General features: G+C 39.7%; 1 protein-coding gene across 6 annotated transcripts in view; it reads left to right on the top strand.

The window, feature by feature from the left end:
* Positions 1–26,391, top strand: part of usp9 (ubiquitin specific peptidase 9) — a 42,213-nt gene that overhangs the window by 13,393 nt on the left and 2,429 nt on the right. For 2 of the 6 annotated variants that reach the window (XM_059342230.1, XM_059342231.1), the window contains exons 7-47: positions 438–553; positions 686–937; positions 1,023–1,158; positions 1,253–1,405; positions 2,003–2,107; positions 2,284–2,490; positions 2,588–2,724; positions 3,854–3,892; positions 5,765–5,898; positions 6,010–6,100; positions 6,733–6,846; positions 6,937–7,165; positions 7,977–8,072; positions 8,206–8,417; positions 8,623–8,863; positions 9,047–9,196; positions 10,162–10,282; positions 10,411–10,541; positions 11,104–11,382; positions 11,510–11,647; positions 12,020–12,157; positions 12,412–12,578; positions 12,721–12,829; positions 12,958–13,104; positions 13,192–13,338; positions 13,946–14,153; positions 14,241–14,461; positions 15,323–15,510; positions 15,602–15,775; positions 15,881–16,022; positions 16,216–16,972; positions 18,948–19,071; positions 19,158–19,383; positions 19,581–19,710; positions 19,843–20,028; positions 20,273–20,493; positions 20,586–20,674; positions 20,776–20,932; positions 21,866–22,078; positions 22,931–22,960; positions 25,165–25,263. In XM_059342230.1, the coding sequence (XP_059198213.1) occupies positions 438–553; positions 686–937; positions 1,023–1,158; positions 1,253–1,405; positions 2,003–2,107; positions 2,284–2,490; positions 2,588–2,724; positions 3,854–3,892; positions 5,765–5,898; positions 6,010–6,100; positions 6,733–6,846; positions 6,937–7,165; positions 7,977–8,072; positions 8,206–8,417; positions 8,623–8,863; positions 9,047–9,196; positions 10,162–10,282; positions 10,411–10,541; positions 11,104–11,382; positions 11,510–11,647; positions 12,020–12,157; positions 12,412–12,578; positions 12,721–12,829; positions 12,958–13,104; positions 13,192–13,338; positions 13,946–14,153; positions 14,241–14,461; positions 15,323–15,510; positions 15,602–15,775; positions 15,881–16,022; positions 16,216–16,972; positions 18,948–19,071; positions 19,158–19,383; positions 19,581–19,710; positions 19,843–20,028; positions 20,273–20,493; positions 20,586–20,674; positions 20,776–20,932; positions 21,866–22,078; positions 22,931–22,960; positions 25,165–25,263 (6,954 nt within the window). The remainder of the gene's footprint in view (positions 1–437; positions 554–685; positions 938–1,022; positions 1,159–1,252; positions 1,406–2,002; positions 2,108–2,283; positions 2,491–2,587; positions 2,725–3,853; positions 3,893–5,764; positions 5,899–6,009; positions 6,101–6,732; positions 6,847–6,936; positions 7,166–7,976; positions 8,073–8,205; positions 8,418–8,622; positions 8,864–9,046; positions 9,197–10,161; positions 10,283–10,410; positions 10,542–11,103; positions 11,383–11,509; positions 11,648–12,019; positions 12,158–12,411; positions 12,579–12,720; positions 12,830–12,957; positions 13,105–13,191; positions 13,339–13,945; positions 14,154–14,240; positions 14,462–15,322; positions 15,511–15,601; positions 15,776–15,880; positions 16,023–16,215; positions 16,973–18,947; positions 19,072–19,157; positions 19,384–19,580; positions 19,711–19,842; positions 20,029–20,272; positions 20,494–20,585; positions 20,675–20,775; positions 20,933–21,865; positions 22,079–22,930; positions 22,961–25,164; positions 25,264–26,391) is intronic. The other 4 variants (XM_059342232.1, XM_059342233.1, XM_059342234.1 and 1 more) reach the window with 4 other exon arrangements.

A 26,391-nucleotide genomic window follows, 5' to 3' on the forward strand; every position in this document is an offset into this window, starting at 1 on the left:
AGACAATCTCTCTCTGGAGTAGCCTGATAATGAAAAATAAGGAACTCCCAGTCTATAAGACACTTAGTACTTGTGACAGAAAGCAGCTTGTATAAAAAAGAAGGTGGATACACCAGAGAATAGGAATTTTACACTGAAAAGTGATGAATACAGTGTGGGCACAGGGTCAGTTAAACAGTACTGCAGCACTTATCTGTCTGCCTCTGTTGGCAAGGGGCCCAGGATTACATAGGGTTGCACTGTGCAACTATTAAGTCAGATATTCCTTCTGTTTTTTTAAGCTTAAAGTTATTTATCTAGAAGCGGCAGTTAAAGAAGCAGGAAATGTGTTGAATTTGTTGAAGAAATAAATCTGTTATAAGTCTATTTGACAATTTGAGAAACCGTCTTTCATTGAACTTTAACATGTTTTTCTCTTGTTTTTGTTGTGTTCATAGGGCTGGTTGGTGGACTTAATAAACAAATTTGGCACGTTAAACGGGTTTCAAATGTTGCATGATCGCTTCATGAGTGGCCAAGCACTGAACGTCCAGATCATCGCTGCACTTATCAAGTGAGGCTGTTAATTGAAAACCATATTATACAACATATGTATGGGCTTGCTCTATCATTTTATGTGCTCTAAGTGTAACATTGATGTTATTGTGAGACTGATTTTGTGTTTGTTTTTTTTTCTGTGTTACAGGCCTTTTGGCCAGTGTTACGAGTTCCTCACATTGCACACGGTAAAGAAGTACTTCCTTCCAGTCATCGAGATGGTTCCCCAGTTTCTAGAGAATCTCACAGATGAGGAGCTGAAGAAAGAGGCCAAGAATGAAGCCAAAAACGACGCACTGTCCATGATAATCAAGTCTCTGAAGAATCTGGCTTCTCGTGTTCCAGGGCAGGAGGAGACTGTGAAGAACTTAGAGATTTTTAGATTAAAAATGATTCTTAGGTGAGTATCAAAAGATCACGTCTTTGTTAGTTCTTCCAGTCGTGGAAGGAATTTGTTAAAATAACTTCTCTATTTTTATCACCAGGTTATTGCAAATTTCTTCTTTTAATGGCAAAATGAATGCACTAAATGAAGTTAACAAGGTGATCTCCAGTGTGTCCTACTACACTCATCGGCATAACCCTGAAGAGGAGGAGTGGCTGACTGCGGAGCGCATGGCGGTAAGCTCAGTCCTTGACTTTTATTCTGTGCATCAAATATTTCTTTGTATCTAAAATCCACTTCCCCTCTCTGCGTCTCCATATCCTAAATCAGGAGTGGATCCAGCAGAACCACATCCTGTCCATTGTGCTGAGAGACAGTTTGCACCAACCGCAGTATGTGGAGAAACTGGAGAAGATCCTTCGCTTCGTCATCAAAGAAAAAGCTCTTACAATGCAGGATCTGGACAACATTTGGGCAGCACAGGTACACAGCAACTAACTGTTTTTTAGTTTTATTCAAATAATTAAATGTTTATTCTATGAAGTGACACATGCCTAATACAAGATAACAGAACTAAACAATTCACTTGTGCACTATTGTGACTATTTCTAATAATATTAGCAGCTACAAGGAAACACACAATTAGTTTGGTCATAATTTTGCATATTGTGGTAAACATTATAATCTCACCCTTCAGGTCAGAATAAAAATATTGAGGAACTGAGATAAAATGGGTTCATTCGGGGATAACTGAAATTTTCTCTGCATAGACAAAAAAGAGCCCCAGGATCTTTTTATATTTCTTGGAAAAGTCTTTCAATGTACATCAGATTTTTTTCAACGTGTAAATTATTGAATACGATCGAGGTACATAATACAAATTGTGGCTCAATTTCCTGTAGCTGAAACACAACTGTTCTCCCAAACAAAAAGTTGGCTGCTGCAAAAAGTGCAGGGTCTGGCTCTAAATTGGCAGCTGTCCACATTGTAACTGCAGCATATCTCTGACACTGAGATAACTGGTAGTGGATGTTAGAAGTATTTTGTTAACCCAACAGTCGTGTTGTTGTGTATCTGCAGGCCGGAAAGCATGAGGCCATTGTGAAGAACGTCCATGACCTCCTCGCCAAGCTGGCATGGGACTTCTCACCTGAGCAACTTGACCACCTTTTTGACTGTTTCAAGGTGAGTACAATTTTTTGTATTTATCAGGCACTCAATTATAGATTATTAAGGTGTTTTGTACACAATATACTGTATCTTTTAAGTTAATTTGTTTCCGGCTTAATCACAGTGGAATTGTCCTATCACAACAACATGTGCTATCTTAACCTCTGGACTTGGTTGTTCCTCTTGTGCAGGCAAGCTGGACCAATGCCAGCAAGAAGCAGCGTGAAAAACTGCTGGAACTTATCCGGCGCCTGGCTGAGGACGATAAGGATGGCGTGATGGCCCACAAGGTTCTCAACCTGCTGTGGAACCTGGCACACAGCGATGATGTGCCCGTAGACATCATGGATCAGGCTCTTAGTGCTCACATCAAAATATTAGATTACAGTTGCTCACAGGTACGTGGTGTTGAAAGGAAACATGGCATCCAAAATAACAGATGGGAGGGCTTATTTAACTCAAAATACTGAGGATGTTTCATTTTTGTTCCCACAGGATCGAGACACACAGAAGATTCAATGGATAGATCGTTTTATAGAGGAGCTACGAACCAATGACAAATGGGTGATCCCTGCCCTGAAGCAAATCAGAGAAATCTGTAGCCTCTTTGGAGAAGCCCCTCAAAACCTTAGGTAAGCTCTCACTTAAGATCTATTTTATGTTACGGGAACATTATGCAGGATGATTCCAACGTGGGCAAGTATGTGTTTATTTATTATAGTATTATATTCTGAGTTATCAATGTGTTTTGTACATAATGCATGAGCACCCATAAGCAACAAGCCTCTTCATTTTCTCACTACTTAAATTTGACCACCTGACATTCTTGGTATTTTTTGCACTTTTGCACAAGAGCTGAGGCATGTCAGCTCCTCTGTTTAGTGCCAAAAGAGTAAATGCCCCTGCAGTTTTAGTGTCATAGCATTTAAAAACCTCTACTACTCACACCAGTGCAGTAATTGAACATCAGTGCTTGGAGATGTGCCCAAAATTTACTTCATTTTAAAAAAAAATCTCTCACTTAATCAGATGTTGCTCCCAACTTCCTGATCGGACTCTCTGTATGTTCTTAAAACATGTCCCACTGTGTGTGGTGACTTTAATCAAGCATTACAGATAAAATACATCCCAACTACATTATAGAGTAGAGTTACTTTGTTTGCTTTGTTATACTGTAGCAAAGTTAACTCTGTAACTTGTAAGTGATTTAAATCACTCAAAGCCTCACACAATCAATCATAGAATGCCCCTTTCTGTCTTCAGCTGACTAGCTAGTTATCTGTTTAGTCTTGTAGCTAGCTTATAAAGTAAATGTTTGGTAAATGTTTACGGCTGGGCCTTTTTCACAGTGGACATTCTAAATTGTAGCAGGAAAAGCACAGGTGTTACATTAATGATGACATTAATGAACACCCTGAATCAGAAACACCTGTGCATTTGTTACTGTAACATTTCAGAATGTCTTCAATGAAAAAGGCCTGTTTGCTCTACATGCTGATAAGAAGGATAGATCTAGCATAATTAAACACTTGTTCTGCAAGCTAGGGAATCACTGTACAAGTATTTGTAAGTTGTCAGGGAGCTGTATTAGTGAAAAACCAAAATTACAAACATCAATTAAGGTTATAATGGGACATTTGTGAAAGAATTGTAAAATGGATATGAAGTCATATTTTTTAGCATTAATTTATTTGATATGAAGTAGTGCTTTTCTCTAGTCCATGTAGAAAACATGTAGTATACATGCCTGTTGTTTTTCAGAAAGAAAATGCCAATTAACATACAAACGAACTTAGCGGGGTAAGTTGAGTGCTAATTTCAGGGTTCTACCTATTTCTGTTTCACGTCAAGTCTAACTTTCTCTTTGACATGTTTATGATAAATATGTACACTATATAAATCTCTGCCATGAATCCGCTTAAGCAATTCTTTCTTGGGTTTCATCTCAAATGACTGATTTCTCATCCAACCTACTGTTCAAAGTCCCCCACATTTGTAGTCCAGTCAAACAAAAGACAAGAGACGTGTATTCTGAATAACTGTGTTCACATCATGCAAAGTGAATTTCTAGAGTAGTGAATTGCATATTAAGTCAATTTAAAAAAAAAAGCTAATTTGTGCGAAACAAGGCAAATGCGACATTTATGTGATACCGCGTTGCAAAATTTCCACATAGTGTATCCTGATTGAACTCCACGCTGAACTCCATTTAGAAAAAAGCATTTTAAAGGCTGTTTGCTGGTTTCTTATGGACAGACCTGACAATGCATGAATTGTGACCTTTTTTGTATTCATTATTTCAGCACCTATTTGTGATTAAATCACAGATTTTTAAAAATGTTTTGGCTTCAACGAGTACAAAGCAGCCATGGCAGTTATTTAGTTGAAGAAGTAAAATTGCAGAAAGAAACGTTATCTACACCTGTGAATTGAAAGAGAGTAACGCTTATGAAAAGAATTTGTTCTACAACCAAACTTGCGTGAGGAAAGTTTGGTATGAACACAGCATAAAAGCTTAGCGATGAGTTCTTGTTAATCCAGATGCTCATCCATCACGTTCTTTTTAGCACTCGGCCATAAGTTTTCAGAATTATAGAAACATAGATAATTAGGACTAAAAGCTTTGGTCATAAGCATAGTATAAAATATATGTAATTATTATCTAATTCATGGGTACCAAACTGGTCCATGAAAGGCCACGTGGCTGCAGGTTTCAACCAAGCAAAAGCACACCTGAAACAAGAACTCAACTGATTAAAGACATTTAAGGTGATTAAATGAGTTGAACCAAAAACTGCAGTAACACCAGACCATTTACCTCTGCTCTAATTAATATCAAGTGCTACGTAATGATAATCATGACGGTCATTATTTTTAGTCTTAGATGGCTACATAACTGAAGCCATAGTGCATGCACAGAATAGTTCTAATCAAATCTACACAATTACACAACTAAAAGAAAGGTCCTTTGAGATGGAGCCCCATTCTTCCTGATGCCAGCTCCTTTCAGCACAAATCACTCAATGCAACATATCAGGGTTATTTCCTGCCTTGAACCCACTTAAATTTACATATGAATTAGATTTGCATATATATATTTTATTTGACAAATATGGTAACAGGAGAATGCATTTTATGTAGATTTTTTTTATCCAGGATAATCCAGTCACTGCTGATAAGTAAACTAGAGTCATAATGTTACTGCAAAATTTTAATGAATCTGAGCTTTCTTTTAACAATAATTTGCATTGGTAATTTCAACTGATTTTAATGTGTTGCAGATTCCCATGTGGCTCTTTTTAGTGTGGTGACTATGAAAACTGAATCATTTCAAGCTCATTTGGTTCTTGAGTTTAATTTTCAAGCCAAAAACTTTTTTTATGTGGAAAACAATGCAGGAAATGGCCTTTATTGATATGATTTCTTCTGCTGGTTATTCTATGACACACACACACACGCACACACCATAAATACACCAAAAGCTGCTTTCTTAATGCCCCTAATAGAAACAAATGAGAAATCTGTTATACTATGTTTATTTAAATCAGAAATTATGTTACTAAAAGCAAGGCTTTATTTTCACTTTGGTGTTTAGTCTTTCTTGCTTCCTGAGTGAATTTCTGTTTTTTGTCCCCCTTACAAACTCCACTCCTCCTGCTGTTCTCTCTTTAGTCAAACCCAGAGAAGTCCTCATGTGTTTTACCGCCACGACCTGATCAACCAGCTGCAGCATAACCACGCTCTGGTCACCCTGGTAGCTGAGAACCTCTCGGCCTACATGGAGACCATGAGGCAGTTCTCCAAAGGTATGTTGCCTGGGCCACAAATAGCACCCTGTGTTAGTCTGACATTTCATATTCATAGGTACAGCAGTTGGATCAGGCTTGTGAACTGTCTGGCTGGTATTCTTTTTACAGAAGAACAAGCTGAGTTTGACCCCCAGACGGTCAGACCAGGAAGCCGCTACAGCCATGTGCAAGAAGTACAGGAACGACTCAACTTCCTGAGGTACAACTTCACATCTCGCATTCAATATATATATATATTTGTGTGTGTGTGTGTGTGTGTGTGTGTGTGTGTGTGTGTGTGTGTGTGTGTGTGTGTGTGTGTGTGTGTGTGTGTGTGTGTGTGTGTTCGTGTGTGTGTGTGTGTGTGTGTGTGTGTGTGTGTGTGTGTGTGTGTGTGTGTGTGTGTATGTATATATATATATGTGTGTGTGTATGTATGTATATGTGTGTATATGTGTATATATATATATATATATATATATATATACATATACACGCATATAGCTTGAGAGCTCCTAGTTTCTATTCTGTTTCTTTGTCTGATCTTTGTCAAAATCTGAGGTAATTTCTATGTAAGGAAAATATATATGTATTGTAGGCCGTTAAATGTCACACTCGCACAACTATCAGGAGCACCACAGCACATCCACAGTGTCTTCTAGCTACTCAGCCACTCAATTGAAGTACCTTGTTCAAGGACAACAGTTGGTAATTAGGGAGGAGCAAGTGGTACTCAGTGACTTCACCCCCACCAGCAATTATGATGCAGGTCTGGGACGAACCACATGACCTTTCTCTAACCTTCTGGCCACCAGTGTCCGCATATTGATTTTCTTGTTTTTTTATCTCCAGGTTCCTGTTAAAAGATGGCCAGCTGTGGCTGTGTGCCCCTCAGGCCAAGCAGATCTGGAAGTGTCTGGCTGAGAATGCAGTGTTTCTCTGTGACCGTGAGGCCTGCTTCAAATGGTACAGTTTACCTTCAGCTTGAATCCCCTTATGTTTTTCAATCAGCAAAGCATCTGTTTTGAATGCTGTTACTTTCCTACCCCCTATAAGGTACTCAAAGCTTATGGGTGACGAACCAGACCTGGACCCAGACATCAATAAGGACTTCTTTGAGAACAACGTCCTGCAGTTGGACCCATCTCTGCTGACAGAGAACGGCATGAAATGCTTTGAGAGGTTCTTCAAGGCGGTCAACTGCAGGGAGGGCAAGCTGGTGGCAAAGCGCAGGGCCTACATGATGGATGACCTGGAATTAATAGGCCTGGACTACCTCTGGAGGGTGAGTTTTGTTGCAACAGACATGCATAACAAGATGTTTTGTTTATTGTGGAGTGAGGCTAACTGCTGATGCTTTAAAACTCTTTTGCCTTGGAAAAGAGATCTCCATTTAGTCGCCTTGAGCACCACTTAAATCTAATTTTCAAGTTTGTATGTATTGCAGTGAGGAAGAGCAATACACTTTGTCAGGAAACACATTGGTGATATGTGTAGGCTGTAGTTATGACTTCATGACCACTTGCTGACCAAACATGATGTAGTCAGCAGAATTCCTTTGATTGCTCGAAGACTAACTTCTTTACAAAGAACATACTCCACCTTATATACTCTTTGTTTCTTCATTTGCTACATCTACCAGCCTTGTAGCACATATGAGTGCTGAGGCATTTATTCCTGAAGGCTTCTCCTCTATTGTTGCTTGAATTGTGCCTCATTTGTACATTGCTGTGGACACAAGCTTCTGCCAAATTAATAAATGTTACTGTGATTGGTTAGGCTGGCATTATACTCCCTCTCTCTGCTCAAAAGCTTTGACATAATGGTCTGTCTCGGTCTCGGTCTCACTGGTTACTGATTACACTGGACATTTTTCTGGACTGGTAAAATTACAGTGGTATACCTGCCACTATGCACATTTTTTGAGTTCCACTCTTCTACAGAGCAACAGCACTCCTGTTGTGCATTGCACCTTGTCCTCTCTTGTGTTCTGAGTGGTCAATAACGAGGCTCCTCTTTACTTTAGTGCTTTGGACTTTCACAGTCATGTATGCAGGAAAGTCGGCTCGGAGTCTCAATATTCTCCTTCCTTCCAGGTGGTTATTCAAGGAAGCGATGACATCGCCAGCCGAGCTATAGACCTGCTGAAAGAGATCTACACCAACCTCGGACCAAAACTACAAGTCAACCAGGTACATTAAATGTTCTGATTCAGTTCAGCAGAAGCTAAATTTTCCATCAAATCAATCAAAGCAGTTAGGAAAATGGGTTTGTAATGACAAGCTACCTATCTTGATTGTTGTACCCATTTCCTCTCCCATTTAGGTTGAAATTCATGAAGATTTCATCCAGTCATGTTTTGACCGTCTGAAAGCGTCCTACGACACCCTGTGTGTGCTGGATGGAGACAAAGACAGCATCAACTGCGCCCGTCAGGAGGCTATCCGAATGGTGCGAGTTCTCACTGTGCTCAAGGAGTACATCAATGAGTGTGACAGTGACTACCACGAGGAAAGGACTATACTGCCAATGTCAAGGTACATTTTTCATAAATTCATGTTAAACTATTACTGTGCAACTGGTTGAGCCTCTGGCATGTAAATAGACTCAAAGTCACCAAAGATGCCTTCAACTGACCATGAGTAGAATAGACAAAGAATAGACAAAATACGTGTATGCCCCAGTGTGCCCCCACTGTGTTGCCGTTTAGCTGAAACCTCTTTCCAACATTTTGTCTTGCAGAGCTTTCCGTGGGAAGCACATCACATTGATCGTCCGATTCCCCAACCAGGGGCGTCAGGTCGATGACTTGGACATCTGGTCGCACACCAATGACACAATTGGCTCAGTTCGGCGTGGCATCCTCAACAGGATCAAAGCTAATGCTGCACATACCAAGATTGAGCTCTTCATTGGTGGAGAGGTTGTTGATCCAGCGGATGACAGGAAGCTGATTGGACAGCTTAATTTGAAGGACAAAACGGTGAGAATGTGTTGCATCATCTACTTTTTAGTTGCATTTCCGTAATAGGCGCTTTAATTTTTACTGTTCATTAAAATAAGTAATCCTAACAATTGTCTCTGTGTCCAAAGTAACTCTTATTTTGAAGCCAAAATGCTGAGTTTTTAGGTCGGTAGTAACTCACTGTAAATTGATTTTGTACAGCTGATCACAGCCAAGCTGACCCAGGTGAGTGCCAACATGCCTTCAAGCCCAGACAGCTCGTCTGACTCATCCACTGGCTCTCCTGGTAATCACGGCAACCACTACAGCGATGGGCCCAACCCTGAGGTGGAGAGCTGTCTTCCTGGTGTGGTGAGTTTACCGCACAGAGACATTGTATTACTTCAAAATACTGCCGCAATAACAAGGGATGAGTGACAATTTTATTTTGTAATTAATTGCAGATATATTTAACGTATTGTACTCTCTATAATAGAGGCAGAATGATATGGGATTTATGAGACCAATGCCGATCCTGATTTTAGAGGGGGGAAAATCATCGCTAACCGTTATGGTGGCCAATAGAGTAATTTTTTGAGTTTGAATGAAAACAGACCTTTTTCATGTGAATTATGGATTGCACTGATTTTTCACCTCTCTTAAAAATAAGACTTTACTAAATAATATTTAACATTACGTTGTATATTATACATTATAGAAACAATGTATTACATTGTCAACCAATTCTATAAATAACTGAAAATAAATAAGAATAAATGGCAATAAAATTAATAACTAAATACACAACTGTTCAGTGTCAGTCAATTGCTAACTATTTAAACAAATAATTTAAAAAATAAGTAACTAAAATAATTTCTAAATAATGGCAAGCAACATTTTCTGCATTCTATATTGTGTAAAAAACATTAAAAAAAACAAACATTTTTCACAAATTAATAACTGCAAATATCAGACGCCATATACACGATAGACCTTAGATAGGCTGATATCAGCCGATAATATCTGCCAAATTATATATCTGTCTGACTCTACTTTATTTTGTATTTTCCACATATGCAAATTCAACAATGATGAGCAGTATTTAAATGTCACTTCATCTTTTTATCAGATGGCTTATTTATTATTTTATGTAAAATCAGTTAGGAATCCCTTTATATTGTACATGTCATTATTTTGGAAAGTCATCAAAATGAGTGAAAATGTCACTCAGCCCTGACGTCAATCAGTGTTTTCTGTTCTGAATGGAATATTCAGTTTTTTGTGTCATTTTGTCTTTATACAGTGGTGCTCTTAACAGACTCTGTCCTATTTCACAGATTATGTCGCTGCATCTGCGCTACATCTCCTTCCTGTGGCAGGTGGCTGACCTGGGATGCAGCCTCAACATGCCACTGCTCCGAGATGGAGCGCGGGTTCTCATGAAACTCATGCCCCCAGGTACACTAGCACCTGCTCTCTGTATATTATCCAGCCAATTTATTTGACCAAAACACATACTCACACGCAGGCAAAGCCAGATTGAATGATCATGTCCATTCATGTTTGTGCTGTTTCCATTTACTTAGATAACACTACTGTGGAGAACCTGCGAGCTGTGTGTCTGGATCACGCAAAGCTCGGTGAAAACAGCCTCAGTCCGTCACTGGACTCGCGCTTCTTCGGCCCCTCACCCTCACAAGTGCTCTACCTCATTGAGGTGGGTCTAAGTCTGCTTTTTCCATTTGTTTTTTTGACTGACTGATTAGCTTTGATGTTGTACTGTACCATTGTGTGTTTAATGTTCTGTGAACATCATAACATAGTTTATATATACGTAGCCTGTCTAGCAGGGCCAAATTAGCTGGATAACTGCAGTGAATCCAACATGTTAACTTCTGCTTTGAATATATCACTCATTTATTGACTGTATTTTCTTTTAACTTGAACTAAAATTAAACTAAAAAACATTCGGGAAAATAATTATAATAATATATACTTTCAAATATATTTTAAAAAGCGCACTGCTGTAAAGGAAAGGCCAGGGTCACTTGACACAAGAAAAAAAAAAAGATCATCATTGCGAAACGGAATGCAGCAGTAATTATGTTATCATAATAATCTTGTTTTCATTATCGCTATTATCATGATTGCTACATTTGAGAGTTCTGCTTTTACTTAACAAAGACACCAAGGTATGCCAATAATCCTGCTCTGTGAGGCAGGCCAACTGTTTCCGTCGCTCTATAAGAAGGTTCACACTGTTCTTGTCCATATTCCAGGTTGTTTATGCTTTGCTGATGCCAGCCAGTGCCACCCTGGGCGAGGACGCCAGCGACTTCCAGTACAATTTTCTAAAGAGCGGTGGGCTGCCGCTGGTGCTGAGCATGCTCACCAGGAACAACTTCCTCCCATCGGCAGACATGGAGACGCGCCGTGGGGCTTACCTCAATGCGCTTAAGATCGCCAAGCTCCTCCTCACTGCCGTAGGCTTTGGGCATGTGAAGGCTGTGGCTGAGGCCTGCCAGCCCAACGCAGAGGGAAATATTCCCGTCTCACCGGTTAGGCAACACACACAAATCACACAGAGACATACCTGTATGACTGGTTCCTCAGTGGTTGACTGCCATCTCTGAAATGTTTTTATCTTCCTCCACACCCCCGTCACCTGACCCGCTTTGTCGACAGATTAATCAGGCCACTCACGACCAGGCCCTGGTCCTGCAGAGTGCCCTGCAAAACATCCCGAACCCTGCCTCAGAATGCATGCTGCGTAATGTAGCCATCCGCCTGGCCCAGCAAATCTCGGATGAGGTAACAGAAAATGTAAGTAAATGGATGGAGGTTTGTAAGACAGTAATAGTTTTTATAGGCAAGATGGGCCTCATGCAAGATGATCTTCATATTTTTTATTTTAACTTTTTCTCACTTTATAATTTGTAGTTTATACAGTATATTTAAACTACAAGACTCCAAAACAAGGTCTGGGCCACTCAAAGAGAACAGTCAAAACACGAGGAAATTTCTGAATTGGAAAGATCTCCTAAATCAGTTGTACAAGCCACTTAAGAGCAAATTAGTGGTTCTTGCATGAGGCCCAAATTCTGGGCAAATAGATTAACTCTTTGGTTTTGTTTTATTTTATTTTTTTAGTCGTTTTTTTAATAATGGCTTTTATGGGACTCCTTTTTTCACCAGAATTTCTTCCAGGCATCAAAGTACATCCCCGACATCTGTGTGATCCGAGCGGTACAGAAAATAGTGTGGGCATCCGGCTGTGGTACGGTGCAGCTCGTCTTCAGTTCAAATGAAGACATCAGCAAGATATATGAGAAGGTTAGTTGCCTTTGCATGCTGCCCTTTAAAAAAAAAAAAAAAGTGTTATGTTTTGGTTTTCAGTTAAATAACTGTTAAACATAGCACAATTAGCGATGCACGAAACAGATTTTTTAGTTCATTACCTAATAATTTTATTCATAGAGCAGTCCCTTGATAGACCTTTTGGTCTTCCAAGGGATTAGAATTTTAAATATAACAATGCTGTATGTATTTTTGCATAATGTCTCTTATTGTTCCTTTGTTCTTGTTAGACAAATGCAGCTAAGGAGCCAGATGGGGAAGATGAGCAGGTGTGTTGCGAGGCCCTGGAGGTGATGACACTGTGTTTTGCCCTCATGCCCACGGCTCTGGACACACTCAGTAAGGAGAAGGCTTGGCAGACCTTCATCATAGACTTGCTGCTACACTGCCACAGCAAGTAAGTACACCAGGATGCGTTCCAGCCAATTGCTGAAGCATAAATCTACTGACTTAAAAGGCGGAGGCGTCCCTATCATCTCCAGCCTTTTATAGTTCTGACAGTGTATCGTCATGGTGGTATTTTCATTTGTGTTCAACAGATCAGTGCGCCAAATGGCCCAGGAGCAGTTTTTCCTGATGGCAACTCGGTGCTGTATGGGCCATCGACCCCTCCTCTTCTTTATCACCCTCCTCTTCACTGTGCTGGGGGTGAGTGGTTATTGCCTCGTGTTATTAAAAACTATCACTTGTCTGTGTGCGTTTTAATACGCCATCACACCGCCAGACGTTTTAACTGCTTACAAGATCCTAATGTCAAATTGTCCATGTCCGTACAGAGTACAGCCAAGGAGCGAGCCAAACACGCTGGAGATTACTTCACTTTACTCAGACATCTTCTGAACTATGCTTATAACAGCAACATCAACCTGCCAAATGCTGAGGTGCTGCTCAACAACGAGATCGACTGGCTGAAACGGATAAGGGTAAAACAGCCTGTTAATCATGTGTATTAGGGTGAAACGTTCAAGTACTAGGGCAGTTGATGGTACAAAATATCTTTATTTCATCAGGATGAGGTGAAGAGGACAGGGGAGACTGGTGTGGAGGAGACCATCCTGGAGGGCCACCTTGGTGTTACCAAAGAGCTCCTGGCCTTCCAGACACCAGAGAAGAAGTATTATATCGGCTGCGAGAAAGGAGGAGCGAACCTCATTAAGGTGAGACAGACAGACCACACCTGAAACTGTAAAAATTAGGGTTTGCGCTAAGTTTTGAAAGTTCTGCATAATACTTCATTTTAACCATTCGTTTCAAGGTTAGGAAAATGCTTAATTTTACATTTTTAACCTTGTCAGGTTTTTCACACCATCGCTCATGTAAACCAAATATCTTTTAATCTTTGATATGAAACAATCCTGTCCTCATGTTTGTTTGTTGGGTCCTGATGTCTCAACCTAACCCTAAACTGTTTTTTAAATAATAAAAAGGTCTGTTCTGTCTTTTCTTGTATTGACTTCATAGATATATCCTCTGTTGGGTACTTATTCTGGAAATTAGCAAGCATTTAATAATCTTTATTCTATCATGTTATTAAAGTTCATATAAACCGCTGGTCAATATACTCTGATTGTTGTGGGTATAAATTACTTTAATTTTCACAGTTGCATGATGGTACCACTTTTTATGTTTTTTATGTGCAAGTGCTTGAAAAGTGCTTGAATGTTACTCTTACAAAGCCGTACAAAGTACCTGGAGTATAATCTTATTTTGTTTGCTTTCTTGTAACATTACTAAGCGAATATTACTCCGTCTCTCCTTGCTTAGGAGCTGATCGACGACTTCATCTTCCCAGCGTCTAATGTGTACCTGCAGTACATGAAGAGTGGGGAGTTCCCCACAGAGCAGGCCATCCCGGTCTGCAGCACCCCTGCCTCCATCAACGCTGGCTTTGAGCTCCTGGTAGCACTGGCTGTCGGATGTGTTCGCAACCTCAAGCAAATCGTAGACACCCTGACTGACATGTACTACTTAGGTAGGTTAACACCAGTGTGGCCAATTCACCTGATGATTTGTGAATTACATCATGCATGAGGGTGTTGTTCCTTCCCTCCTGTTACAGGTTGTGAGACGCTGACAGAGTGGGAGTACTTGCCTCCGGTGGGGCCGCGGCCCAACAAAGGCTTTGTGGGTTTAAAGAACGCCGGGGCCACCTGTTATATGAACTCTGTCATTCAGCAGCTGTACATGATCCCGCCAATCCGCAATGGCATCCTGGCTATCGAGGGCACGGGCACTGATGTGGACGATGATATGTCAGGGGATGAGAAGCAGGAGAATGAGGTACAGTGGAGAGAGTTTGTGCTGCATTAAAGCTTCCAGCAGAGAAGATGTTTATTTTCTAGTCTGAACGCAATGACATACATTAGTGAATTAACAATTACAGAGTTTTATAGGAGTCAAAAATAAAGGGAAATATTGGAGTTTGGAGTCGGGTTGTATTTACCATGTCATATGCCAAGAGAAACTTTTTATCATAAACTGACCGAATCCATTAATTTGCCATATACATAGGATTTGTATGCTAACCCATGGGGAAAGGTCCTGGTATAAATAAAAAAAATAAAGAATGTATGGAAATGAATGAATAAAAACTCTCCAATTACCTCAATTAAGCTACATCCCAAATGGTAACAGCTAACTAGCAGAAGGTGTTTACAAGTTATGAACTGTGCACATTGCCTCCGGCTACTATCTGCTGGTTAACTCAATAATCATAAACTTAAAACATAGTCACTGCAGTAATATAATCAAAACTTTCTTAAAAGCATGTAGTCCTTTAGCTCAGAGAGTGCAGTGGTGTTGGCAGTAGTGTGGGCTGCAAATGTGATGAGGAAATGCACTGTGCCTTCAGAGGGGTTGTAATTTTATTGAATTCCTATTTAAGGGGAAGCTGGCAAATTGTCTGTACATGTAATGGAAAAGTGTTTTGCTGAGTGCAGAATGGTTGTAATGAAATTAAATTGGCATACTTTCAACCAAGACATGCCATAGGACATAGTATTGTTTTTATGTGCATTTCAACCCCAAATTAGTTCAATTTTAAGTTAAAATTGTGCAAAAATGTAGAAATCCTTGCTTCCCTTAGAAAATATTCTGACTCTTTGCAGCTGTAGTAATGCTTCATCCGTTTTATCTCCACAGAGTAACGTGGATCCTCGTGATGAGGTGTTCAGCTACCACCATCAGTTTGATGATAAACCCTCCAGTAAGTCAGAGGACAGGAAAGAGTACAACATCGGCGTACTACGCCACCTGCAGGTCATTTTTGGACATCTGGCTGCATCCAGACTTCAGTACTATGTCCCCAGGGGATTCTGGAAACAGTTCAGGTATTTCAAAGACTCAAATTCATTTTAATACGTTTTCCAATTTAGCTGTTGCTGATGTTTAATAGTCTTCTCTGCATTTGATATCTTTTAGATTATGGGGAGAGCCAGTGAACTTGCGGGAGCAGCATGATGCTTTGGAGTTTTTCAACTCTTTGGTGGACAGTTTGGATGAAGCGTTGAAAGCACTCGGCCACCCTGCCATGCTGAGCAAGGTGCTAGGAGGGTCGTTTGCTGACCAGAAGATCTGTCAGGGATGCCCCCACAGGTGAGTGCAGTCTTTTTCTCCTGTGCTTAGTTACCAGAAATAGTTTCAGAAATACAAACATGAGACTGCCTCTGGTTCTTGCCTCATAGTGTTTTGTGTTGCCAGGTATGAGTGCGAAGAGTCGTTCACAACACTCAATGTAGACATCAGAAACCACCAGAACCTGTTGGACTCCATGGAGCAGTACGTGAAAGGAGATCTGCTTGAGGGAGCCAACGCCTACCACTGTGAGAAGTGTAATAAGAAGGTGAGAACGAAGCGCCCATCTGGTCGCCTGCCAATGTCAGAATGTGATACTCATAAAGTGCAGTGAAAAAACAGTGGAGGTTTTAATGGCTGTCCCGTGGTTCACTTAAAAGTTTTCTTTTCTCATTAACTTTTATTGGAGGTTTATTTGTCAGGCCCGAGGGGTAACCTGTAATGTTTGCTCTCCTCGTCAGGTGGACACAGTGAAGCGCCTGCTGATAAAGAAGCTGCCACCTGTCCTCGCCATCCAGCTGAAGCGCTTCGACTATGACTGGGAGAGGGAGTGTGCCATTAAATTCAATGACTACTTTGAGTTCCCCAGGGAGCTGGACATGGAGCCGTACACAGTAGCCGGTGTGGCCAAGCTAGAGGGCGATGACGTCAACCCGGAGAACCAGGTGATCCAACAGAACGAGCCCTCTGAACCCACACCTCCCGGCAGCTCCAAGTATCGTCTGGTAGGAGTGCTGGTCCACTCAGGCCAGGCCAGCGGCGGACACTACTATTCCTACATAATCCAGAGGAACGGGGGCGATGGCGAGAAGAACCGCTGGTATAAGTTTGACGATGGCGATGTTACTGAGTGCAAGATGGATGATGAGGAGGAGATGAAGAACCAGTGCTTTGGAGGGGAATACATGGGCGAGGTGTTCGATCACATGATGAAAAGGATGTCGTACCGGAGGCAGAAGCGCTGGTGGAATGCCTACATCCTATTCTATGAGCGTATGGACTCACTGGACAAGGACAGCGAGCTTGTCAAATACATCTCGGAGTTGACCATCTCCTCCACCAAGCCGCATCAGGTCAAGATGCCTGGTGTCATTGAGTGCAGCGTCCGCAAGCAGAACGTCCAATTCATGCACAACCGAATGCAATACAGCCTGGAATATTTCCAGTTCATTAAGAAACTTCTGACCTGTAACAGTGTCTATTTAAACCCTCCTCCAGGTATGCATCTTTCTTGCGAAATCTTTTTTTTTTCTTTTCCTTGTTTTTTCTTTTACATTGAAAGTTAATCTCAGACCTTGGATGGGATGTTTTAGAAGCACTCTTGAAACATAAGCTGCAACAAAAACATACTCCAAGGCTTTCTGTTGCAACAGAGGTTCTGCTGGTAAATGATGGTTTTAAACACAATATTCTTTTTCTAATTTTCCCATGGTGTGTAGCTATTTTAACTTGTGTAATTTAACCAGGTAAGGCCCATTTAAGTTGAAACCGTTGAGACGGAGTGAAATAAAAAATATATTAAAGAACTAGATAATAGACTAAATGGAACAAATCAACTTTATAAATTATGATAATAAAATAGATTTAAAAGCAATAATAGAAATAAAATACTTAAGCACTTAATTTGATATTTGGTTATTAGATATAATATAACAAGCTGTAATAATGAAAACATTTTTACAAATGACTATAAATTAGAAATAGATAAAATGAATAAATAAAAATAAGACAGAAAATAAGAGGGGGTCAATTATAAAAATAAAAATAAATATTCACAACATAAATACAATAAAGTAAGTCAATAAGATTATGTTAATAATGTCTATAAACCATTCTTCAAAAGCCTTGCTGAATAGGTAGGTTTTAAATTTGTTTTAAGATTTCAATAAACATTCATGAAGGATCCACAATATATCCTATAAGAAAAGGTTGGCACGACGAACGTGCAGTTCAACCCTTGCGTGTGCTTTGTTGTTTGATTTGTTTTAACTGCACAGCATCACGTCATCCCTCTGGTCATCACTCTGCATATCCAATACCCCCAGAGGGCTTCTTTGATGCTTTGCACGGTGATAAAGGGTCATCTTATTTCTGCTGTAGATTTCAACGCTTCCCTCTTAAAGATATAGCAGCTGACATCATAATTTAACAATAATCTCTGGCTTGCTTTGGTGAAAAATATGTATATTTAAATTGATGCTAATCTACAGCATCCCTGTGGAAAGAAATGGTGGTCAGTAGCGTTTAGCATGGGCTGCCGAGAAATGCTCTGCCTCTGTAATGCATTATTAATGCAGACAGAGCCCCATAATGTTTCACAGGAAAATAATTGTTGAGGTTTGTATGCAGTGAAGATAGTTGCGTCCTTCTTTTTCAGCAGCATAGGCGTTTTTTTAAAAAGAAACATTGATATGATTTGATATGTTATTGTTTGGAGTTTCTCAGAGATCAGTGGACTTTTTTGTAGCTTGCTTTGAGCCTCAACTCTGCTGTCTGACAGTTGCTGTGTGTTATCAACTACATCTTGTGTTTGCCGGATTTTTCTGGCTTTCAGTTTCCTTTTACGTCACTACTCAGAAAATGATGACGCACACTCTTGCCTTTTTTTATTGTGTTGACTTTGTGCACATTGAATTTTATGAAACAATGGGCCTCGTACAAGAACATTTTCATCATTTATAATTATTTTGGATTTTCAAACTCAAAGTCACTTCAAAGTAATGGAAAGAAACAAACCATTATTGAAAAACTGGGCATAACTTCTACAACAGGTCCGTGCCACTTGATAATGGTCTTTGTGCCAAATAGAAAAATTTAAAATGCAGGAAAATTGTCTGCTTTAATTAGATGTTTCTATCTGCGTAGGCGTTGTTACCCATTTTATCTCTATTCCCAAAATTAGGTTTATTCTATTAAATATTATTAAAATTAGACTGAAATTAGAATAAGCACTCTAAAAGCAGAGAGTAATTAGCTTTGTATACTTCTGGGCCATCACTGTGGATCTCAAATATATGATAAGTGATAAGATATATTTTTCAGTAATCATTCAGTACAGTGAGTAAAATGTAGCTTTTTACGTTGGTCTCCAGGTGTTGCTTCATAGATTGTTGTCAGTTTCTGTTGTAGTACATATAAGCAAATTACCAGGAATATTTTTTACTGTTTTGTTAATCAGTGCTCTCTTTATCAGGACAAGACCATCTTCTGCCAGAGGCAGAGGAGATTGCAATGATAAGTGCTCAGCTGGCTGCTAGGTTCCTCTTCAGCACAGGTTTTCACACCAAGAAAGTAGTACGGGGTCCTGCCAGTGACTGGTAAGCTCTGTCTCAACCTCTGCGCTTTGGTATTTTCTCTCTGTTTTGTCCGCCGCTGTAATTACGCTCCTTGTCCTTCCCTCCAGGTATGACGCCCTCTGCATCCTGCTGAGACACAGTAAGAATGTACGCTATTGGTTTGCACACAAAGTCCTGTTTGCTTACCCTAACCGGTTCTCAGAGTACCTGCTTGAGTGCCCGAGCGCTGAGGTCCGTGGTGCATTTGCCAAGCTCATTGTCTTCATCGCTCACTTCTCCCTGCAAGACGGGCCGTGCCCCTCCCCCACCGCCTCACCTGGACCCTCTACTCAGGTTGGTGCCAGACTTTAGCTGAGCACTGCGGAAAATAGGCTTTTTATTAGGAGCTCTCTGGGAGATAATTAAAGCTGTTTGAATCACAAGTTTCCTGGAAGATTAAAGCAGTTTGTATTGCAAGTGCATCACTGAGAGGATCCTGTACTTCAAGATGATGTAACCCTGCTGTGGTTTGTCCATTGTTTGTATATCAGGGCTGTGATAATCTCAGTCTAAGTGACCACCTGTTGAGAGCCGTACTCAACCTGCTCAGAAGAGAGGTCTCTGAACACGGCCGTCACCTGCAGCAGTACTTCAACCTCTTTGTCATGTACGCCAATCTGGGTAAGGAGCACACAGTCATCACACTCCTGCCATGTACACCTGTTGCTCAGTGAATAGTACAAGCAAGGTTTATGCAAAATGTTTATAATAATTTGTTTGTGACTTAAAATGATGCTTTTCCCCCCCTTGTAGGCTTGGCAGAAAAGACTCAGCTATTGAAGCTGAATGTCCCTGCCACCTTCATGTTGGTCGCTCTGGACGAGGGTCCCGGCCCTCCTATCAAGTACCAGTACGCTGAGCTGGGCAAGCTCTACACTGTGGTCTCCCAGCTGGTCCGTTGCTGTGACGTCTCCTCACGCATGCAGTCCTCCATCAATGGTGAGTGTTTTACTCATGAACTCTGCTGATATGAGCCAGTAATAAATCGAGTTGGAGCCCAATGAGGATTTCCATCCTTGCTCAGGATCTAGTGACTGACAGACCAGCCACTCTGAGCCTCTGTGTTGTGTAGCCAGAGCTTGGAGCTGAGGGCTTTCATAGACAACACAAGAAAATGTATATTTGCTTCTACCTGCATTTCAGATAGGTTACTCTAAATTGTTCCACCCTCCACCCTCTTCAGGTAACCCCCCTCTCCCTAACCCGTACGGCGACACCAACCTGACGGCCCCAGTGATGCCGGTGCAGCAGCTGGTGGCGGAGATCCTGTTTGTGAGGACCAGCTATGTGAAGAAGATTATTGAGGACTGCAGCAACTCTGAGGAGACGGTGAAGCTGCTTCGCTTCAGCTGCTGGGAGAACCCTCAGTTTTCCTCCACTGTGCTCAGTGAGCTGCTCTGGCAGGTAAATGTCTGTTAATTTTTTTTACACAAACATGAGGTTTTTAATTCTGTATGTGTCCACAAGACTTGAGATAATGTGTTGTACGTCTGCAGGTGGCGTACTCCTACACTTACGAGCTGAGGCCTTACCTGGACTTGCTGCTACAGATCCTGCTCATTGAGGACTCCTGGCAGACACACAGGTCAGATTGACTGCTCGGAGTGTGTCAATAATTGAGTGTTGCATTGTTTTGAACGTGATCAGAGTTTGAATTTCTCCTTTTTACTCTGTTCTGCTGTGTAGGATCCACAATGTGCTGAAGGGCATTCCCGATGACAGAGATGGGCTTTTCGACACCATCCAGCGCTCCAAGAACCACTACCAGAAGCGAGCTTATCAGTGCATCAAGTGCATGGTGGCTCTCTTTAGCAACTGCTCCGTGGCTTACCAGATCCTACAGGTACGCCCGATATCTTTTACCTCACACTAGACATATGCCATGAAATAAATTTTGGATTTTAAAAATGCACAAAAAAAAATTAATTTCCTGTCATCAGATTCAAAAACATTTCTTCGGTAAAAGAACAAAAGTAATTGGATCTTGGATCCTGCAATAAAGTTAATTAAATTCGTATTTTGTGCACTCACTACACAATTCTCTTTACCAGTTTTTTTTGTTTCTTTCCTTTAGCCATTTCCATGATAATTGCACAAAAGAATCTAAAACATTTCCATGAAGACATAATCTGAAATATTTGGGAAGACTCTTGTGCCGATTTCAGACATTTCAAACTGTCTGATTCGATGGTAACGTTTCTAAGACCGGCACTGACTTAACACACTTGGCTCTGTGAGTGTGAAAGTGACAGAAGTGTCCACCAACTGTCCCAGTGACTCTTGTATAAACTGTGACCAGACATTTCTGGAGGGCAGCAGGCAGTGGCAGTTTTTTTTTATTAACTTGGCTTTGTTGCTCATATTTCTGACACCATAAACATAAAAAGGGCATCAGTGCGAGACTTTTCTCTCTCATGAAGATACTATTTTGGAGTTGGACTCACAGTTTATAAATAAAAAGCAGTAGTGTGATAGTAATTTCCATTAAATTAAGTTTTATGAGAATTTTGTTTCGCAAAGCTCCAAAAGCCAGTCAGAGATTTTCTCATCAAGTGGCTTTATGCTCTGTTAACCTCTCTACCAGTTTCTGTCTTTCCTAAACACCAGTGGTGGAAGAAGTATTCAGATATTACACTGTGATATTACTCCACTACAAGTAAAAGTCCTGCATTCAAAACGTAAAAGTATCAAAAGTAAAAGTACTTATTATGCAGAATGTCCCCACTCAGAATGTATCTATTTTTTGCAAACCAGCACGTTCTTCTTGTGCCTACAGAGTAACGGCGACCTGAAAAGGAAGTGGACATGGGCAGTGGAGTGGTTAGGGGACGAGCTGGAGAGGAGGCCATACACCGGGAACCCTCAGTACACCTACAACAACTGGTCTCCTCCGGTTCAGAGCAACGAGACCTCCAACGGCTACTTCTTGGAGCGTTCGCACAGCGCACGTATGACACTCGCCAAGGCCTGTGAACTTTGTCCTGAAGAGGTAACGGCACTGACATTGTACTCTTCACACACACATGCACACTTATGTACATTATCATTATCCTCCAGTCTCAGGGAGCCAGAGCATTAGTTTATAAAGCTGTGGGACACTGTATGTAGGTATACATGTGATGTACAGTGGAAAATATCTGGAATTAAGTACAAATCAGTCAGTATGGAGGGGTCTTTTTGTTACATAGAAATATGTGAATATATTGGAAAAGCACCACAGTAAAACCTTTAATATATTTGTGGTTAATAATAGTGTGTAGGGGTTAAGGTAACAGAACAATTCCACATAAATGCTGTGTGTCGGAGCTAGAAGAACATTAACAACCAAATAAATGGCACAGCATGACACGTTTTTACTTGTATATACTTGTAGATTTTACTTGTATATACAGCATATATGTTATAACAGTGAAGGGATTCATTGAGTGCTGGATTGCCCAGAAAAGAAACAAAACAATTTGAATGCTTAATTTATCATTTTCTGTGTCTCATGTCATTACAATAAATTGAAAATGTTTAGTTGGGGGGGGTTTTAGCTGATGCTTTTTTTTCTGACATAAATGATTTTAAAGATAATTTTTAAAACCTGACATTTAATAGAATAGTTAATTAATTGGACCCATTAATTTCCAACAAGCCATTAAATGTTTAAATGTCCACCCTGAGCTACAGCTATGACTATGTTTGCTATGCTGAATATGTTTTTTGTCTTGATTCATGGCTGCAGTTCACAATGCATACAAATATCATTTTTTGTTCTCACTTAAAATAAGTTACTTGTATTTTTATGTTGACAAATCCAGTCAAATGACACACTTCTCCTGTAATATTCCATACACAGCTCAAGTGTACTCAGGGAAGCCCAGGGAAGGTCAGTATTCCAGGCACCACAACATAAAGGAAGGAAATATAAAAACAATTAATTTTTTTTATTAAAGAATCAGCAGAGAAACAAACAGTTGGCCAATGTATAGATCACAAACACAGTAAACACTTTGTTCAGTTAGAATTGCACACTTCCTGTAGCTTAAATAGTTGTCAGTGGCGGAGGCTAGAAGCACCGTGTCATGTTGAGTCCTCATAGATTTTGTCAACTTTCTTCATTTTCTTTTCCACGTTACATAAATAGTTAAGCACAAAAGGTTAGAGTAAGGCTTTACAAACTGCCAGAATGATAAATTAACACTTTGAGTTGTCAACAGTTGTATGTACAGTACATATACCTGAGAAGTGTATTATTGTTTTTCTGTTAACTTCTCAAACGATGTCCATGCTGTGCTAGAAACACAGATTGTGACCAAATGACAAAAAAATAGTTGCCATCCTCCATCCTGTCTTCCATTCATGTAGTTAAAGGAGAGGTGGACCAGCGCCCCGTGAGATGCCATAAAGTGTAACTATTAGGGCTGTACCGAAAAGTTTAAAGCATTTTGATAATATATTCTAGTGGAATGCTGATAAATCTTAGAGCTATGCAGATTATGTTTGCAAGTATAACTTCAAGTTCACTTGCTTTGTCGCGAACTTGTTCTTTCTGGTAGACATAAACATAACTTAAATAATACCGTGACATGCTCAGATCTAATGTGTTTACCTAGCAAAAGAGATTTTGTTAGTCTTTCAGAGTATAATGCATTCCTTATATTATTCCAAAAATTAAATTCCACTAGTTTCTGCATAGAATTGTTTCAGCTCATGTGATCTAAAAAAGTTAATATATATTGAAAAAAGGTTTTTATCCAACAAATTATTATGATCTTTATTATTATGTTTATCATTATTACTTATACTTATATCAAATATTGCTATAAGTCTAATGGCAACCCTTTTTGAATTGGCCTTATGCCTACCAGTATATATGTCAACAAAAGAGACAAGTAAAATTCATTAAAAAGTTATTTAGTAAAAAAATAAATAAATCTGATTAATCACTTAATTGAAATTGAGGCTTTTGTTATCATATTTTATGGTGTAGTGACCCTAAAAAAAATCTTTACAGTAAAAACTTCATTAGACGCTTTGAATATAAAATAAAAAAATGAAATAAGATATTCGGTACAGCCCTACTAACTGGCATAAAGAATCCATGTTTTGCAGCTGCACACAGTGAACAGATCTTTGTTCCCTCGCTGTCCTGTTGCCCGGTCCCAGTGATTCGCCAAAGCAACATCACTGATCGTAGCCAGTCCTCCATCCCAGTCTAGTGCTCTTTTTGCCAATTTTTTGCTTCCTCCCCAACTCAAACTGAGATGCCGGCAGCCACCTGCATCTGATTGAAAACTCTCAGCCTCATCTATACTTTTAGTATTGAGTAATTTATCAGTTTTTAAACTGTGAGGCCAAGACTGTAGACTGTACTGTGCTTTAAGCAAGACTTTGTTCTCCATTATGCTTTTGTAGCCGATATACTAGGTATTTATAGGCTTTTGTCAATTTGGTTAACCTTTGACATGACCTTTAAACACCTGAAGGACACTATTTGACAACTCTAAGTCAAGGTTGTCAACCATTCTTTTTTATTCGTGTCCAATCAAATTTAGTTGAAAAAATTCTTACAGATTTTCTTGTTGATAGCCTGACAGGTTCTGTAGTTTTTCCACTTGCGACTTGACATCATGTTGTAATATGGATTTGTAAACAGAAATCCAATTCAGCTCGACACATAGAGTTATGATTAACGATTAGATGATAAGGCTGGTGGAAAAAAAACATTTTATAAGATTGCCTTTTCCCTTTGAAAGTGGCACACTGAAATAACCTCCACAGCAGAGCGCTTCATGTGCGCCTCCTGTTAGCAGCAGCTCTCCTGCTGAGAGATGCTCTCAGGTGTAGAAATCCTCCCACACACATAATCAAGTCTCATTTAAACCTCATTTACTTGATAACGTAACACAGTTTGAAATTTGACTTGCCCACACAATAAACTACAGAAGCGTAACATTATAACCACTGTTTTGTTCAGATAAACTAGCATTTCCTGCTGTGTATATATTTTTTAGATATATATTTATATTTATACATTATATTTTGAAAGTTGAAATTAATTTGTGATAACGTTTATCTCATGTCTGCTAGGAGCCGGATGAACAGGAAGCACCTGATGATCAAGACTCTTCCCCGCCAGAGGACACGTCTCTGTACCCACACTCTCCTGGAACCACACAGTTTCAGCAGGTAGCAGCTCAGGGTCACGCTCACCCGCTCACGTCCTCCTGCAGTCTGTGACGTATCAACACGGCTCATGCAAAGTGTGCAACGTCTGGAAAATGCTTAGTTTTTAACAGTTTTTAATGGGGATATAACGATGCCCTTGTCTCAAGATTCAATACAATTAACGATAGTGAGTTCCTAATATGATTTTCTAACATTTGTTTTAACAAAGTGAGATGAAGACAAATTAAACGTGAAAAGGAGTCATTTCTTTCTCAGACAAAAATCCACAAAATATATTTTCCAATTTTTTTCTTTATCAAATAAAACAATGAATTCGTATAATAAAACAATTTAATTCTGAGGTTGGATATAATCCATGCAAAACAATGCATAGTTATTTTTTGTAAAAAGTAAAACCAAAATAGATATTTTTTATAATAATGATACATAAAAAAAAAAAATATATATATATATATATATTGTACTCTTTAAAAGCTATATGAACCCTGTATAAAACACACGTTTTCTTTTATTTCACCTTCCATGCGATTACTGTATTTATTCCTATTCACTGTTTGGGTCGTACCTATCATAGTAGAGAGTTCGAACATGGAAAGTGGCGTCAGTTCCCGTTGCCAGTCTCACATTTTCTATTACTATGGCAAAAAGAGATGTACCAATTGATGGATCAGTATCATGAATCTAGGGTTTTTTGCTGCTAATGACGGAACATCGTGGGATTTATCAACAAAACTACAATATATTATTACTGCGAGTGGAAGTTAGAAACTGCTTCTAGCCTTTTTTAGCCCTGTGGATGTTCAGACAGATTAATTTTAATTAACCCAATTTTGGCTTTTTTATTATTTTGAAATGTTTTGATTTTGTAGCATACATTTTGTCATGGATGTGAGCTTTTTTGTGTTTTTTAGGTTCAACACCAGCTCCTCTAATAAGGCTATTATAATAATAATCTGCAGCCAAAATATAATAATAGACACCCTTCAGGATAAACATGCTCTTTCAATCCAGAGCCCTGGCTTTAAACTTGTTGTTTTTTTAACCGTTTACAACTATATTTAGCTTCTCATTTTTGCTCTGTTAATATGGAACACCGCAGTGTTTGATGTAAGGCATCATAAACAATAT

Source organism: Centropristis striata, chromosome 10, assembly GCF_030273125.1.
Source record: "Centropristis striata isolate RG_2023a ecotype Rhode Island chromosome 10, C.striata_1.0, whole genome shotgun sequence".
Taxonomy (NCBI): domain Eukaryota; kingdom Metazoa; phylum Chordata; class Actinopteri; order Perciformes; family Serranidae; genus Centropristis; species Centropristis striata.